At 40.0% G+C, this 19,258-nt stretch overlaps 1 protein-coding gene across 1 annotated transcript in view; it reads right to left on the bottom strand.

Moving 5' to 3' along the window:
- Nucleotides 1-19,258, bottom strand: part of ITGA9 (integrin subunit alpha 9) — a 221,172-nt gene that overhangs the window by 22,084 nt on the left and 179,830 nt on the right. Inside the window, exons 24-26 of the mRNA XM_086614754.1 lie at nucleotides 4,446-4,571; nucleotides 3,818-3,937; nucleotides 2,065-2,166 (exon numbers count right to left, since the gene is read on the bottom strand). Of these exons, the coding sequence (XP_086470880.1) occupies nucleotides 2,065-2,166; nucleotides 3,818-3,937; nucleotides 4,446-4,571 (348 nt within the window). The remainder of the gene's footprint in view (nucleotides 1-2,064; nucleotides 2,167-3,817; nucleotides 3,938-4,445; nucleotides 4,572-19,258) is intronic.

Here is a 19,258-nt window from a genome sequence, read left to right as displayed (position 1 = left end):
AAAGAGAGGGGGGAAAAAATGAATACCTTGAGCCAAACCACATGTCTTAAATTTTTCCCTGAACATGACCCTATGCAAAACATACAGCAATGATGAAGCCAACAGACATATGGAAATATCATCAAGGAGAGAGCAAATGGCACTCGCATTAGAAAAGACATGAAATTACAAATTGATGTTACATGGCTACAACATGTCAAGCACGCTCCTTTACAGCCAGGGCTTCCCAGGAACTACGAGCAAGCTCTCATTTGAAGATTAATATAGCTTCCCAGAACATACAGTGCACTTTATAATCATTGCAACTCAAGGCTTGATGAAAGGCTTTCCGGGAACAGGAAAAAGATAATGTGGGTTTTTTTTGTTTTCTTTTTTTTTTTCTTTTCTCCGAACATTAGATAACAATGAGATAGAGTAGAGCTTGCATTCCTAGATAAAAGCATTTCTAAAATTTGAACATTAAATAATAGTAATCCCAAACATTTTACATCATGCCTATCATTCTGAGATATTCTAAAACCCATTACGGATCGAAATATTTAGCAGAGAGATCCTGGCTTCTTCCATTTCAGCTGGGGCATGGGTATCACAGTCAGATGTTTGTTCAGTCATGAATGAAATTTCATCATAAAATTGCAAGATTTGCTCTGTGCAAGCTGCAGAACTAAAGAGAGACTAAGCAATGTATTAACAATCAGGGCTGCAGGTCACCTATAAGGCACATTCTCAGGGAAGGCTAGTTACGTTTTTCGTTTCAGCTGCCTTGCCTATTTTTTAATGCTCTTTAGGATGGTCCAGAAACCTGACAAAGAAAATTAAACAGAAAGGAAAAAATGGGGTCCTGTCATATAAAAGAATTTATTTTTCTGACAGGTCTAATAAAATTGAAAGTTAAGTCCAGGGTTGCAGGTATGATGGTGGAGAAGATGGTCACTGTAGTGGTGTCTCTACTTTCAGACAGAAGGTTCTAAGTAGGTGCAGGTTCAATTCTTCCTTTCCCTGTAGGGTTTTAAACCGTGTCTCTGAGATGAGTGCTTTAATTTGAGATGTCAGTGTCTTCCGAAAGTGTGTTGAACTCAATACTTTCACACTCAAACCTCAACAATACCGAAACGGAGCCAATGAGAGAACAGTTGCATGGGCTGGTGATAACAATCATTGGGGATAAAAGGATAACTGAGAGATGAGATCTAGATTATGTTCCAAAAATACACAGCAAGAGGAGAAACTGAAAGTAGTCCAGACTACCTCTATTCCTTACATGAGAGGGAAATAAGAAATGAAACTTTCAAATTTCACCAGAAAAAAGAAAGCTGAATTTGGGTATGGCTCTCTGTTCACTTTTCATGCGTAAGTATTAGGTGACTTGGAAGTAGGAAACCAAAGCCATCACCTCCTCCTCCTTCTGATTGTTTATATAGATTGTAAACATGGCCCTGTACAATTTTACATACAGCCAAAACTATACAGTGAATTCACACTGAACTTTAATTCCAGCCTCACACAGATCAACACAAATAGTGGTACCAGGTCATAGATGAATTCTACCAGCTCAGCACAATGGAACAGCTAAAACGAATCTCTGAAAGTTTAGACCCCCTTGCCCATTTTCACAGGTCCCAAAATATCATTAACACTTCTAAATACTTCATACTGGCATGTCTGAAAAGATTTTGCTGGGTTTTCAAGTCTTTGCTGGGTTTTCAAAACTCTGCTAGGTTTTCAAGGAAAACGTGAATTAGATTAAAGCAGACGTTAACCTTAGAAGAGAAAGCTAAACCTAATTTTGGCATGAATACCTCAAAGGTATTATAATTTTGGCTAGTACAACACAAATCCTCCTGCTCCACATAACATCATTGACTGTGATGGCACGGTTATCACAGAGAGCAAAACCACAGAAGCACAGTTCACAGCACTGCTAGTCTGGCCAGACAAGGTCTGGGCGCTCTCATGGGCTAGCCCAGCCCAAGCTCAGCCACAAATTCCAGTTTGTGTAGAGCTCTCGATGATCTCCATCCCACTGAGATCAGGAAACCTTTCTCTTCAGGTTTATTTACTTACTGGTTTTTCTTCTGGGCTCCCATTGGGCACCTCCACAACTCTGAGGTCAGGGTCCACCCGCACCCTGGCCCTTGTGACGAACTGGATGACAGATGAACTGTCCTGAGAGGTAAAAAGAAGAAGAATTGTATTTCAGGGTACAAAAACAAAAAAAAAGCCCCCCCTCAAACAAAAATGTCAAACATTTGCCAATGTAATAAACACATCTAGACAATACTTGATGGTGGTTGGGTTGAGAGTTAAGTACTATCCTGGTTAAAACCCTGCTTTGAAAAAAATATATACTCATAACAGACAGACAAAACCGAGCACATTATCTTATATTAAAACAAAATCAGGTATGTTGGACTTTAAACACATGGCTTGTATTTGGCCTGTTAACGTTTCCCATATTTCCCACAAAAGCAAAGGACAGAACATTGCCAATCAACACAGGCAGGCTCAATATTAACCAAAGAAAAGTTCCTATTTGTTTTCAAGTGAACAGAAAAAAGATACATGAAACCTGAGATAAATCCATGCACATCCAAAGGTGAAAGCTTCTTAATTATTTGAATCTGTAAACTGCAAATATCTTAAATATTCAATGTACACTTCCCCTTATTTATATATTTCTCCTGTGTTTTACACAGTGCATTTTAACAGGCACATTCCAATAAGCTGCCATCTCAGCTCACAGGTCAGGCATTTGTAGGCTGCTCACCTTGAGGCAGTAGCAAATGGGATGTAACTGGTGATACTGACCCAAAGACACGTGTAAGCACTCTATGTCTTTCAAAGGAGTGTTGCTAATGGTCACCTTGGAAAGGACTCAGCAGATGAGATGAATCCTGGCTATTCCCAGCAGCACGTTTTGTGTGCACTCAGTTACTTGCTTACACATTCCAGCATTTCTATAAGCATGTCACAAATACCTGGAACTTCTGGCCTTGCCTATACTTCCTGTTTTCAAATATGAACAAATATTAGCTCTGGAAAAGCTCAGAGCTATCAATCGCTTTAGGAACTCCTTTCTAACACGGGCTCTCTCCAATGCTTTTAATCTAGCAGCTATCAAAGACAGGTTTATTTTAGTAGGCTCATGTTATCAGCTTTCTCCTCTGATTATCTTATACTCTCACAATCTTACAGCATCTTGCCACAATTACACAGTCAGCATTTTTGTAAGTATAGGAAAACAGGGCAAAACGCAGTAAATCACTAGAAATTTAGAAGATTTGCTGTCTCATTCAGTGGCTTCAGAGAAGACAGGAATTAACTCACAACCATTTGTTTCTTTCGCAAATGTCAAGCTCAGCATTAATACGGTTGTGATGCATCTTCTTTGAATAATAATCATTTGAAGCAAGAAATTACAAAAAACTGCCACGTCTCTGTTTACACAGAGGGAATGACAGATAGTTGGTCACAGTTTACATGCACTTAATCTACTTTTCATTTTTGAGAATGAAAGTTTTTGGAAATCAATTTAATTTTCAGAAGTCTCTAGCCTTAACACCATGCATACAATTAGGGGCCTCATTTGTTTCTCAATGTATAAATTCCTGAACTTAATTTATTTCTGCCCTAGTGGGTAAGAACTAGGATTAACACCTCCGTACACGCTGTTGACAAATAGATCTGTTTTCCTTGACACCATGATTTTTTTACAACACACTAATAAAGAGAGAAAGGAATGCAAGTTTGGAGCCCACTGGCACACACAAGCATACTTAAATTGGTATTTAAGGCAAACTACAAAGGAAGCACGTACCTTCTTCAGTATCTCAGTATTCAGCAGCGTGTAGATACTTATATCACAGGACTCTGCTTTGGCTAGTGAGCTTAAGTTGCAGCGTATAATTAAGCAGGACCTGCCTGGTCTTTCACAGTCCTACAGGAAACATGGAAAAAGCTCTTAGGTGAAGGAGGAAAAAATTCAGTGACAAACTGTGTGACAGCAAACACATCAGCGGACTAAGTTACATAGTAAACTGCTAAAATAACGCAGTCCTGCAGTGAAATAGCAGCAACTTTCCAGACCTGAGGATAGCTAGATACAGAGACCAGCATGAAAGCAGGCCAGGTAAAATTCTTCCCTCTCCAGAGCTGCTGAACTACGGGAGCGCCTGGGGCCATGAGGAGTGGGGGGCCACCGCTGCACGTCAGCCCTCTGTGCGGGTCAGGCACCGAGCAAGGTGCTGCACTTCCTGAAACTTCCTATTTCCGTTTAAAAATCAGATAATTAAAATTATTTGAGGTGCACATACCAATATTAGCATACACGCACCGAACAGTTTCCCTATAATGAACTATCTGCTTGAGTTCTTCATGCTAAGCCATGCAAAATCTTTTGTAAGATACACTGTATGTTCAAGTTTGCCATAAGTGGACTTTCTTACCAATACTTTTCTGCCAGACTTTGTGAAAAAAGCAAATATTGTGTGGAAAATATTTTCATTCGCTTGAGGAACAACACATGGGCTGGGGTTTCTGTGAAAAGAACAGCTTCCTTTATCCTGGCCGACCTGCAAGCACAATTATAATCACAATTATTATTCTGAATTAAACTAAATGACACAGGAAGGTGGATTAGTCTGTCCATGAAAATACACCTACATCAGAGCTGGATGTCTGGACTCCTATTACTAGTCAAAAGAGAGAAATAAGTGCTCCAGAAGTCAAATAATCCTAAAGAAAATATCTAAAGTTTGCCAGACGCACCATGCTCTGGAAATGCTTGTGTGCCTTGACTGGATAGGATACAAACGTATGTAACCCAGCTCACATGTAGGTGTCTGTGTTCTACGTGTCTGGGGATGGAGACAGAGGGGAAAAATCTCAGCAAAAGATATAAACCACCACATCACATTTTAAGCCAATTGTGTATCTCCTTTTTTGTAACTGTATTACTTGGTGCTTTGGCCAACTTGGCTGTTTCACTGTTTATACCAGAACTAATGAGATAAATTAAATCTTTGTGTAAAGGCACAAGCCTGGACACTACATCTGTTTTTTTACCTTCAGCATAAACAGCAAAATAATCAACTTTTTGTATCATTAGCTTATTCACTTGTCCAGAAAAGTAGACACTTGAAGCAAGCGAAAGGTACAAAACTTTGACAAAACGTTCTTCAGTCAAGATAACCTTGCACTAGAAAACCCTTCTTGCTTTTTGCAGCTTATGAATATTCACTGAAGAAAAACTACTGGAATTTAATACAAACTATGACAACAAAGTTTCAGAAAATTCCTCCTGCCACCATCCTTAAAACCTGTAAGAGTGAGAGAGAAGGAGATTTTTCCCATAAATCACCAACTGACATTCTTATACAGCCTGCTGTTGACCTCTCCACGTCTTCTACTCTGAAAGGATGAAAACTTGTACCTTATTCAGACCAGAAATCCTTGAAAGAGGGAGAAAAGAGTTGTTATAGATATGAAATCACTGCATGCTCTGAGCCTGATTCTGCATTAAACAGTTTATAGCTGAGTTAGCCAAAGTATCGCCAAAAAAGAAACAAAACCCAAAGGTCTATCTAGATCTTAAATGCTATTTTCAGATGAGCAATGTCTATGTCTCTTGGTAAGATACACCTTTTCTGCTTCACCAGCCCACAAGCTCTTCATAATCTGTCCTTTGAAGTACATATCCGTAACCTGTCTTTACATAATCTATCCTTACATTCCTAACAGATACGGGCACAGGTAGCTACCCCACAGGTTACAGTCTCTTTGAAATCAACTGACAATTAAGACTATGATGTTCTCCATTTGTCCAGATCACCTGGAATGAGTTTTCACCATTTATAGCATGTAAAAAACTCACAAAGCACACGGATGTTTATTTTCTTTGAACTTTCACACGGGAATTAGATCCAGATCAACCAGAGGGTTTATGTTAAATCAAGAACAGCAAAGATTCAAGATCTATTCAGTACTTGCTCTTTCTTGCTGAAAGTTTCAATTACCAGACACTTGGACTGATGTCATTAGATTCATGCAAGAGATACAGAAAGGACAGTATGAGCTTCTGCACTATCCCAGCTTTTGGCATACTCTCCAAATAATCCTGCTTTACATCCTGTACAAATAACGCCGTAAGAAGAAACCAAAGCAGAAATATCTCACAAGACTAAAAGAAATCATCTGGCATGAAGCAACATAAATCTGGTCCTTTCTTCTCTAAGTGATTATCTTTTCTAAACTGAGGCTTGGCTACATCTCATCCTTTTTTAAACACTTTATAGCTGAAACAGAGAAAGGCACCTCCAGAGAACTAAGTCAGAATTTGGAAATACCCTTTCCTCTCTGCCAACTACGCAGCAATCCTACACAAGGCAGCTATTAAATTCAGCGTCTCTGCCCATGTTAGGAGGGACACACGCAAGGACCAAGCACCTCCTGTCACCTGTGCTGCTCTGGAAGAGACCAGCGGGTCACCTACAGCCTGTTTTAGTAGCCAAAGGCAGATGGCACTTCCTAGAAGAAGGCAGACACTACTACTTGTCCTGGAGAATTTGAGGGAATTCAACCAGGCAGAAATTAGGTCGTACTCATCTGTGTACCTGTGATCAATCAGCTTCATGCTGACAGACAGCAGGCAGGAAAGGATGCAAGGCTGAGGAGCACTTACTTTCTTTTAGCACTCTTAGAAACAGCAGAGTCACAGAACTAGGAAAAAAGTAACAAAAACCTTTGAAATGGGTGGATCGTGCTGAGGTAGAAAGAAATCCAGCCTTTCCAAAGGACTAGTCACAGATGTTTAGGGTTTGTTTGTTTTGTTAAGGTGACTGTCAGACACCTATATTTCACACCATCTCTTATTCTCCTCAATTTTTACATGCATAAAGTGAAGGTTCAGTCAACTAGTCAGACAAAACTATGGGGACTTTTCATTAAACTTTGTTTTAAATGAAAAATTCAGCTCCAGGAAATCAACCTGCTAAATAAAATCTTGGCAGAAAGCTCCTGCCTGCATTGTGCTGCGACTGAACTGCATCTCTGAAACACAAATCAGGGTTTGGCCTCATGTGTGAGCCCCTCCTTGTTCAAACATCATGCTGCCCCAGCCACCTGTTTTCCTCCTTGTGATCAACCTCATAATCTGGTACATGGAGAAGAACATTCATTTCTGGCAAAGTTTAAAGGCTTTGCATAAGCAAATGCTTACGATTTATAGACAGAAGAACTGTGCGAGTCTTTGAAACACAGTAGGTAGCCAGGTTTTTTGACAAAGTTTTGGAGTTTCAGGGTACGTGACACACTAGAGCTTTTTGGAAATCTCCATGTGGTCTCAGCAGCCTATAAACAGAAAAGGACTAGCCCCAGAGTTATCTTCCCAGGACCTGGGATCTAACATCTCACAGAAAGAGCAGCAGGAGGTTTTCGGAACAGTGCAGAGGATGTGGAAAGCGATGTGTGTTGCCCTTTGCACTCAGAACAAGGACTATACAGAAGCCACTGAGAAAAATCAATGTCCAACTCTTAACACAAACAAACAACAACAAAACTGGGGCAGGGGGAAGAGAGACAGAAGGGAGGCTCTCTTAAATCCTTCCTTAAGACTGCAGCCTCCTAAGGGACTTCCTAGGAGCTGTGTCAGAGCTGTCTCTGCTGAAGGTTGTTTTGTTTTCCAGAAGGAAACTTACCTGTTTTAAGTCTTACATAAAATCATTTGTGGTCTGGTGCACTGGCAATACAGTTAAACCTCCTGTACTGGGAGAGTACCTAAAATCTGCACCCAGACAGATGCAGACAAAGGCTACATTAGCACATAATGCAGGCCAAACAAAAAGGTGAACCAGGCCAACTGCATGGCAACCTCAGCACCTGGTGCTCCTTTGTGTTTCTTTTGCCCCAAAAGGAATCCAGTTGGTGCACTCTGCGATGCGAACCACAGCTCCCTGCCAGGGGACAGCTGGAGATTTTGCTTTAAAAGCTCACTTCTGGACTAAAGTAAGATGCTAGCAAAGAAGCACCCTCAGGTGCCTCTGAGATGCAAACTCAAAGTGTTTTGGTCTTCAGCCCAGCAGAACTTCTGCAAAGGGCAATGATTCCAAAGGTGCACAAAATACACATTATGCACTATTGCTAAGAACAAGTTTTCAATTTTTTTCACCCAGGAGTGTAGATATTACACATTAACTCCTATAAGCAGGACTCCTGGAATTCATATTCTCTGTTATGTCCTAGAATGGTTACATTTCTACATAAGCAAACCCTTATGGAACAAAAATGCTGCAATCCGTCTTGACCATACAAAATTCCTCCATAACTACAAGTGATACATATTTTTTTAATTGGACCCAGCAGATTTCATTGAACAGCTTTACATTGCAGAAAAAATGGCTTAAAAATAATTTCAAAGATTTTAAATTCTTTTGTACTTTTTTCTTCCCTATATACAATAGTCTACATACTCACATATAGTTGAGACTTCCACATATATAATGAGTTTTTTCAGGTTAAGAGTGTAAAATTTTTCTAACACAGAACTAAATATTATCAACTAGTGATCCCAGCCTTCAATTCCTAGAAAACCTTTCCAATGGAAAAAAAAAAAAAATCATATTTTCGCTAAGAAATTACATTTTCAGATTTTCAATTCTAAACTGAAAAATTCATAAGGGGGTGGTTTTCTGATGGAAACTCAAAAAATTCTGAAAAACTTTTTCACTAAGAATTTATAACCTAATATATATATATTTAGATTTGTCATTGTTCTAATTAGAATGAAGCATGTTTTGACCATCTTGAATAAGGACTTCAAATTTCACATTAGGCAAACCAACATCAAGAACGAAAGTAAAATTTTCCCATACAAGTTTTTACTGGCAATGGTCTCTTTTTACCAGGCTGCCTGTGTGCAGGGATGTTCCTGTTCTCCAGGAACACCTTTGTCATAGACTGCAAAACACCTAACATCAACACATCATGCATTATTTTTTTATTGTTTTTCTCTCAAGTTCAAAGGCACTTTGGTCAAACTGCTTAGTCCTAAGGTAAAGAAAAGTAAAAAAATAAATAAATCCGTGATTAAAGCCAGCACAGCCTGCATTCAGCTCTCACCTGCACTCTTGAACATTGCTGGAAGACAGAATAGCCATCCACAATTATTCGACGGTGAGACGTTATTGCTGGGTGCCTCACTTAGACACCGAACAGGCAGCCTGCTTCCAGAAGGTGGACATGTGACACTTAAAAATCACCATCTTTTAGAGAGTTTTAGCTGGACATTCAAAATCTAAGGGACTGAATCATAGAATCATATAATGGTTAGGGCTGGAAGGGACCTTCAAAGGTCATCTAGTCCAACCCCCCTGCAAGGAACAGGGATATCTCCAACTAGATCAGGTTGCTCAGGGCCTCGTCCAACCTGGCCTTGAACGTCTCCAGGGATGGAGCATCCACCACCTCTCTGGGCAACCTGTTCCAGTGTTCTACCACTCTCATGGTAAAATATTTTTTCCTAATATCCAACCTGAACCTACCTCCCTCTATTTTAAAACCGTTACCCCTTGTCCTATCACAACTGGCCCTCCTGCACAGCCTCTCCCCGTCTTTCTTGTAGGCCCCCTTGAGGTACTGGAAGACCGCTATAAGGTCACCCCGGAGCCTCCTCTTCTCCAGGCTGAACAGCCCCAACTCTTTCAGCCTGTCCTCATAGGAAAGGTGCTCCAGCCCTCTTATCATCTTCGTGGCCCTCCTCTGGACCCTCTCCAACTGGTCCATGTCCTTCTTATGTTGGGGACTCCAGAACTGGACACAATACTCCAAGTGAGGTCTCACAAGGGCAGAGTAGAGGGGGAGCCTGAAAATCACTACTCACTCACGAACATATATATGTGTATTCTCCTATTGTACTCAACACGTGTCCATATACATGCAACATGCATAAACAAGAAGAGATATAAACCAGAACATTTGTACTACGTAGACTGAAAACGGCCTCTGAAGGTCACCATAACTCTGCAAAGGCTAACAGTATTGCTAATCTATCATCATGCAGAAAAGCAGAATATCCCTTGTGCTGCCTACCCTACCCATAAACAGCCACACGTTCAGAGACAAGCTAGTCTCTACCTTTGTTAATTTACTGGAAGTTGTTGTCCCCCTCAAGAGCCCATAAACAAGCTCAAGAGACAACGTTTAAATAGGACAGCCTACACAATGGGTTACTCTGCCAACTTTTTGTCGTCAGCACAAACCACTAAGCTTCTCAGAGACAAGACATAACCACTGGAGAAAGCATGTGCATTACTTCATCCTTCAAAAATGCTGTATCTGCAACAAGGAAGAAATTCCCACAGGATGACTTTAGTGGACTGAATATTTGAAAAGTCTTACAGAGCAGTGGCAAACCCATAAAGTAGCAATGATTTTTAACCATAACTGATTACACCACCCTTAAGAAAAAGTGGTGGGAGGACATTTCAGAGTGAAACAGTTGTATGTAAAACATATCATGTACACTCACACACATTACATCCTAAAAAACCTGCAGGATATTTAATAGGGCTGTATGGGAATAGCACGCTGGATTTATTACGTACACAGGGATTATCTTCTCTGACTTTCCCTGCATGTGTAGGGATTTATGAGAATACTTGGGCTGGGCTTGGTGCTCCAACAAGGTAGTACCAGTGTAAGGGAGACAATCACCACGCATTCCCCTGGGAACACACAGGACAACCCAGGGATGCCAATGAAACACTTCTCGTGTTTCTAACCCAGGTCAGCCATAGGTTTAGGGCGTTTGGAATTTCTAGGAGAAATAATACACCTGCTGCCTCAGCACATTCCCCTTCTACTATCAGCTCTGTCCCCTACCTTCAGGGTACTTGTAACACCATTTCTGCTCACCTGTATGACAATTTCTAGTGAGCCTTTGGGGCCTTTAAGATAAACTGCTGGGGTTTGTTAGCAAACATTTTAAGGGTCCAGGTCATACTGACTGTAACGTGAACTTCACAGGTCAACTGAAAGCTGGTGGTCCCTGCTATAATTAACCTCAATCCATTTAACATGCATCAAAGGCAAGACCCTCCACTTTTTTCAGATCCTCGTATCCTGCACAAGATGTCAACCTGGGAGAGAGAAATGAAAGACAATTTCCAAAGACGGGGCTGGAAAGGTCAGCTGAGGACCAAGCACGGGGAAGTGGAAATGGGCAGTTGGCATCAGGTTAAGTACATGCATGTGATAGGAGTCTCTTTGAAGAATGAGACTGAAAAATACGAGGAAACTAGCTGTGGGTCCAACAAAGCATTAAGTACTACACCCTGCTGCATATAAGCAGCTGAGTGCTAATCCCATATTTAATGATTGGCATTTTACAAGATCAACAGGTGAGCAAATGTGTATCTTGAGCTCAATCCTCGTAGACAATACTAACGTCCCACTAATGCAAAGCAATTCATTATCATATTAGAACTTAAAGTTTCCAGGCTCTTCCAGTAAGCCTCATTCTCCTCTTGAGCTAAATCATCATCAGTTATTAACAAAAGCCTGGAAGCCAGCAGCATTAAGCTGACACAAAGCAAGTGTGAAGGTGGAATCCAGCCGTGAATGCATGTGGTGGAACCAAACCCAGGTCCGAACACCAAAAAAGTGTGGAGGCAAGTTCAGAGAAAACATCATGAGACACAAGATATTTGGAACAGCAGTTTTAGCCGCAGGAAATACGCTCGAGGTCTGAACACAGGTCAGTTGTTTCATAAAATTGTTAACATTGTTCAACCCCGAAATGGATGCCTTTCTCATCAGCCCTGGGATATGCTGGCTCCAAAGGACAGTTTAGCTGTAGACTTCTTGAAATTGCTGCCAGACAGTTTTTATATATTTCTCCTTTCTTATTAGTTTTTTTTTTTACTGTTTTATTTATGTATGCACGTCTAATCGGTGGTTCAAGTTTGCAAATTGGATAATAAATAACAGATCCACTTTTGTTTATCTTTGTTGCTACCCATAGCACACTCACTCTAATATTAGGGAAAAAATGTATACGTGTGTCCTGATTCAAAGATACTGATTTACCCTATAGTAGGTGAACAGAGATGAATTGATAGACATGGTTAATCTAACATGTCATAGGCACTGAGGAAAAAAAAAAAAAGAGTACTCTCAAGAAATTCCAGACAAGGTCAGACTTTCAACAGTAGACAAATAAGTTATGTAAATATGTTATCTGAGTACTTGCTCCATATGCCAAAAATGTTTAATATTCACAGATAATGAAACATGTTTGAATCAGAGCAGTTTTGTTGATTCTGGCAATAAATTTAAGAGTCACTGAAAAAACAGAAAAGAATTTTTACAATTAACCCATTTTACACAACCCTTGAAAGATTTCAACTAAAAATAGCAATGCTGTTAAGCAAGACCAGTACTCCACAGATTCAACAGGTAAACTTACATGGCCATGAGATACAATATTTAAACAGCAAAGAGGAGACCCTAAAGCATCAAATCAGGATAGAAGAGTTTCCACCACAGCTCTGGCTCCTGCTCCTCCAGTCGGAAGGAAAACACCAGATGCACGTTTGGCATAAATCTGTGCTAACCTGATTGCAACGCCTGTAGATGTTTTTCTGATGCGCTTAACCCTGCAGCTTAATTAAATAACCTGTTAGGTGGGTTTGATCAGCATAATCCTGCCACATTTGCCTGGTCTGTGTGCTGCAACCATTTTGCACATACTTAGCAGCAACCCCCAGACGTACTACTCTCAAGAACTAGTGCTGCCTACCCAGTTTAGTAAGAAAACAAAAGATCATCTGACTTAAAGTTCGTGACTAACAGGAACAGCTTACAGAAGACAGCAGCTTCTTTCCCAGACAGAAGGCACCGCCACATGTTCACAGTGAGAAGAAAGACCAACCACTCCTATGATTTAACTGTGAGGTCCACAGAATGGTCAAGCCTAAGAACGAATGAATGCCACCTCACATGGAAACCAGTTTACCTCTAACTTTCGTATGCTCCTTACATATCACTCAGCCTTCAACAGTTGAAATCCAAGACAGAGTCACTGACAGGCATGTTTCCTCTCCCTACAGTTAACTGTGACATGCTTAACACGAGGCAGCAAACAGATCTCAAGGTACGTCTTTTTAAAAAGTCTCTGAGATCACTTGAAGTTGAGTGCTCCTTCAGCTAAGTTCTACCTGTCTCCAGCAGATCCTCTTCTACAGCCTTTCCTACGGTGCATAAAGCACAAATAAAACCATGTTTTTTCTTTACCCAATTGTTGGACTTTCCTCATGTGCTGGGTTGATCTTAGGATGAAAAGTTCTGAAGACTGTGCAGATAAATACATTCCCTGTAGGGTTCAAACAACTCGGGTGGGATGTTTCACTAAAGCAGATACTTGAAAGTATTGGAAAGGTATCCAAGATCAGCTCTAAGATCTAAGCTCTCTTTTAGAGGCAGTGAAGAGAAGGTATGACCTCCAAGAGGATGATTTTGCTGATCTACCATAGACACTTGAAGATTAAATGAGTCATCCTCATTAAAAAAAACACAAGCTCTTGTTGGGTGGGGTGGTGGTAGGGTATTTTATGTTACACAAAAGATTTTTGTTTCCTGGACATCCTCAGAGTTCTTATTCCCCCAAGGAATGCTTTATTGATACTTTTCGTACTAACCAGTAGCTTGCACAAGACTAGAATGATGTACTTTCAAAGTGAGGAGAGAAATCCAACCAAAGATGCTTATTTCCACTCTGATATATGAACAGGGGTGTAAACCCTTCTTTCATCAAAAGAGAGATAGAGTTTATACACGTAGATACCATTGTTTTTAACTCTTCCTTTCTTAGTTTCCAAATTTACATTTAAACCATAAATCTTGTATGCTCTTTATAAAAGAAAAAGGCCAGTTTATGAATCAGCATTTAAAAGAGGTGTGTATGTTAAAAGAATTAATCAATCAGCTCTTTATTGAATTTCCTTCTTCATTGTTTTTTGGCAGGAACAACTTCACCAATGGGAAAATGGTGAAAGGATGTGATTCTTATACTCCTTCAAAGAGAAGAATAATTAAAAAAAAAATGTTTTATTTCGTTATTTTAAAATAAACGAAGATAAATAAAACAAAAAATAAAATAGCAAATCAAAATAAATAAAATAAATTACGAAAATAAAATAAAATATTGTAGACTCTCTTCTCTTACTCGGTAGTTCCTTCACCAGGGAATCGTCTGCCTGGGAAGCTGACAAAAAGACTACTGTATATTTTTTTCCATATCTCCTCAAAACTCCTGATTACTGTGGTATCTACCAAACTTCCTGCTTCCTTCATGAATCTGAGCTAATGTATATACTCAACACACTTCATAAGACTTCTTTCTTTATCTGAAATTCACTTTCGTAAAAAGGCATATCAGCTGTCTTTCTAAAGTTGGAATTTCACATACTGAGCCCAGAATATGAATTATGAGCAGTTCACGAAGAGAGTTCACACTTCAAGGTGACACAAAATATTAATCAGACTGCCACAGGTAATGAGTTTTGGGGAGAGAGTGTTGACAAATTTCAATAACTAAGTAATTTGACAAATTTCACTCCTTTAGTTTAGAAGCTAATTGTGAGCAGGCCACAAGTGAACATGTCAAGTATTGCCATAGTCTGATTCAATACGTAGATCACAGTGCATTTTTGACCAGGTTTTGATGGCCCTGATCTTTATAGTACCAGTTTTTCTTGAAAGACAGACTTATCTTTGTACATTCAAAACGTGCTTTCCATGAACGTTCTCTTTATCTAACATTTGCAAAAAAAAAAATAAAAATCACTGCTTATGCAAATACTACAGCACCCTCATTGGCAGAAGATTTGGATAAAACAAAAAGAAAATGTCACAAAATTTGTGTGAATCCGGTTTTAGCTAAAAATCCAAACTAGGAAGTCACAGAAGACTTTCTGCCATGTTAAGCAGTCTAGCTGTATCCTTAAGCCAATATCCACTAATGCATGAAGCTCATTTTCAAGCACTGTAAACGCAGTGAACTCTAACCACGACGCAGCTTTTCTATAGTGATTCGGATGGTTCCTGTAAAGCAAAAATGTAATGATTTTTTTTTTTCCCCCACTTTGGATTATTTTAAGGTCCTAACTCAGCAAAGAACTTAATTTTATGGCCAGGCACCCTTTCCTGTATAACAATGAAGTCTTCAATGAGAGCTAAGTTCCTCTTCACTGAAAGAGCTTTAGTTCATTGTGCCGACATTAGGAAGGTGTTTATGAGAGCTCTTTCTGAGCTGCTTTGGGGTCCTGTTTCCCATGCCTAGAGGCGACTGTGCCATGCCAGACCATGGCATATGCTCCTGCCTCCCCTCACGACCATCCCAGGACAGGGTGGACACATCAGTTTCTCCTGCAAGTGACAGGGCTCCCAGGCAAAGCCAGATTCAGTCGCTCTCACAGAGATGTTCTAGACCAGGGGTGGGGGGAACACCTCCAACTGCCTAAGCAAAATGTTTTGGAACAGTCATTTAAAGAAGCAATTAAAGTGAAGGAGGCAGGAAGGTCAGCGAGTTTCTGTACAATACACTCCCTGGAATGAATAATTTCCTCCAGCAAGCTAGCTTTGCCTTTAAATACGGTGCCAAAACATGGGTATGCAAGCTTGTGCATAACAATCACTGAAATGAAGAGACTACAGGGGGGGATGACTAATACAAAGGGCTAAAATAAATCTTGCTGTAAGTCCAAAATTTTCCTATACAAATCTTTTATCAACGGCGGCAACCAGCAGCAGCATAAATTGCTGCTGGAAAAAAATAAATTCCTACATCAAGAACTATCAGCAAATATTTATATTTTCTATATGCATAGAAAATATAAATATTTTGGACTGTGTATATACGCTTTCAGAGCCAAGACCTGAAACTTCAAAAGACAGAAACTAAACAATTTTAAACTGGCTGCCAACAAACAAGGGGTTTTCTACACAATGACAACAATACACAGGTTTGCCCCTGTATGTGGAGCATGCAATAGTGAGCCTGATACGAGGAACATATGCTACAAAGAGCACTCAGGCTGGTAGCCCTTTGGAGAGCTTGGACAGTCCTCCTTTGCTTATGGTTTTAAATATGAGCAGCGCAGTCACCAAAGCATCTTATTCTTATGCTGGAGGATAACAATCTACAGATAACAAGCAGAAATTACATTTAGGGTTTTAAAGTCGCAAAGACTTCTTTTCCATTATACAAGTGAAGAAAAACCTCAAGCAGCCTGGGATCTTTCATGGAACAAGACAGCAAGGTTTAACTCTTCCCCTTAATGCTTCCCGCTCCTTACAGACAGTCCTTTGAAAACGTCAAGAAGAAAAATGACATGAGTGCTACACAAAATCGGCCTTAAAAATGTAACCTGTCATCAGCCAGGAAAGACTTGCGGCTCTGGGACTGACTCCATTTTACTTTTTCTGTTTCAACGTTCACAGAAAGAGAATAATGTTTATTTCAACAGTTTTTCTTATTGAACATGACAAGCTTTTCTACAGTTCCATGCTCAGGCAGCTATTAACTTATAAGGCAATTTGGGAAAGGACTTCTCTTCAACTCCTCCACGACGTTAATTCATTTCCAATTCAGGTTTTCTTTATTTTTTAAATCTTACTGCTACCCAGTTTTCATAAAGGTCTCACCCGCTCAGACAGAAGAAAGAAGTGTGAAGTGAATATGCCAACCATAATAAGACAACTGGAGGACTTCCGTTTGCCCTTCCAACAGAATGACTTTTTATTTTGCTCCCTACCCAGAAAGCGATGGGACTGCTGGATTAGGAACAAGGGACTTGAGCTAAGTGGCACACTCAAGGTTAATGGGAGCAGGATTCACACAAGAGTCAGGTTTAACCAATTTTTTGCTCTCTGGAGATAATTCTCAACGTCTAAGCTTAGAGACGTAGGGAAACTCAGAGAGACTAGATGGCTTTTGTATTGTCAGTGGAGACAGGCAAGTGCTTCTCCAGAGTTGTTTCTGTGCCTCTCTCTCTCAATTAATTACTAGAGTAAGAGAACACAGTAATTTAAAAATGTTCTATTACTAGCAACTACTAAAACAGTAATCACTACACTCAGATATCAAAAGCTACATGCAGGGAGGGAGTTTCTTATCAGAAAATTAAGGACAGTATTTCTTTCCATCTCCCTCCTTCCTCCAAATTCCACTTTATTCCATTGCCTAGACTGCAAACTCTTTGAAGAGACTGCCTTGCAACATGTCCATCTCACTTTCCAACAAGATTCTTATCTCGGCAATGATAACAACACGGTTCTTTACACCCCCAGTATTCATTCATCTGAACACACTCTTAAAAAAAAAAAAAAATAAATCAATGCTTGCTGGCCTGTACAACACATGCAAGAGAAGAAGCAACAGCTCCTTCCAAAAACACACAGGTGCTCGTGGCACTTGCTCTGGGTTAACACCGTGCATCTTTGATTCTGGTGGCAATTGTCTGACCGGAATCTGAACAACCTGGCAGCCCTGCAGAGCTTGGTCCTTCCAGAGGAGGGGTGAGGATCACCTCCTTGCACTGCGTTTGGCTTTCAGTTCAAACAGACAAACTCTGTTTCCAACTGTTAGTCCCTCGTTCCTCACAATTGTGTTTACTTTCACTGGAAATAAAATAAATAGGAAGGCAACAATCTGACCCAGTTTCATAAAACCAGCATCAGAGTAATCCTGGACACATTGCTCATTTATCAACAGCTTCAGGAAACACCCTGGTTAATTTGGTAGGAACTCCCATTGTGAAAATCTTTTTGGATGCCCTGGAAAGCAGCTCCTTGGCTGGCAAGTCAAGAAGCACTTCCCTTGCCCTCCAAATTAGCTGGATACCCAAAGGAAATTACTGATCTTTCAGTTCAAAACCAAAACACACACAAGTATAATGAGCACTGTTTTCTTCTTTGTGGAAGAATAGATAATCAATGGCTTGAAGAGTGGAGAACATACATTTCTGTTAACGCTAACTCTACTGTACTCTGTTTGGGTGAAGTTCTTCTGTGTCATCACCTATACTGTTCATATCACAAGACTTTTACCAACAAGCTGAGGTATTTAATTTATTTTGTTTTTAACCTGGCTTGAAACTTCTGCAAGAAAAGCAAATACCAAGATATATAAAAACAAACAAATACTTGTCTTATCTGCTTCCAAAACATAATTTGCCATAGCAGAATATGAATATCTACTGTGTAAAATCAATGTCAGTGGTGATATTCCCTAGATAAAATAATCTGTAAAATTTCTAGCATTTCCTTTTGGTTTAAAATTTCTGATAGGAAGTTTACTTGTTTGTTTTTTTTCCTAGTTTTCTTTCAATTAGCAATTTTCTTCTACTTCTGGCTTTTACTATTGACTTATTTCTTTCATATATTAGGGTTGCGTTGGGGAAAATGCTGCATAAACTCCCAAGACGCCTTGAAGAGGGTCTGAACATCTCTAAGGCAGAACTCCAAATGTCAAAACATCGTTGCGACCTGAATTTCTCTGGAAGAAAATCTTAAAGCAGTTTCTGCAACACAGCCAACAGCTTAGAGCACCAGGAACAGAGGAAGCATGAGTGCTGTCATTTCCTCTAAGAGCTGCAAGAGAGTAATTCCTATTAACACCTCCCAGAGATACAGACCGTTCCAGTGGGCCATATGTGAGACTCTTCCTTTTATTATTTTTTGTGCCTGAAAGGCTCGCTCAGCCAGCAGAGTGCGAAGGAATGAGCTCCTGGCGCTATCTTGCGTGGTACACGTGTATTTGAGACACAAACTCTAGTGCTTTCAGTGCACATTTTCACCCATCGATTTCACTGCTGCACTGTACATCAGAGAAGTGGCAAAAGAATTATTAGCTTTAAAAAAAAAACCAAGAGCACAATGCCATCCAATTCCAAATGCTGTATCGACAATTTCAGTTACAGATAAATGACAATTCCTAATCCTTTGTATTAATGACAGCTATTCTGAAAGGTCTGGCAACACTGACACCTAGCACGGCTGCATTATAGGTATAAAGGTAAAATTACAGTAACACTTGCACTGTCTGAAAGATTACTATCACCTTTACTGCGGTCTAGATTCTGGGAAGTTCAAAACAAGCAAAAGCTTGAAAACTTTAATGACGACGCTTACGAAAATGCTCCTGAAAAACAGCTGTTCTAACCCGTTTTTCAAAGTTCATTCCCATCTGGTGCTTTTTAGTTTT

Source organism: Tauraco erythrolophus, chromosome 7 (genome assembly GCF_009769465.1).
Source record: "Tauraco erythrolophus isolate bTauEry1 chromosome 7, bTauEry1.pri, whole genome shotgun sequence".
In the NCBI taxonomy this organism is placed as follows: domain Eukaryota; kingdom Metazoa; phylum Chordata; class Aves; order Musophagiformes; family Musophagidae; genus Tauraco; species Tauraco erythrolophus.
This window is presented reverse-complemented; position numbering and strand designations above follow the sequence as displayed.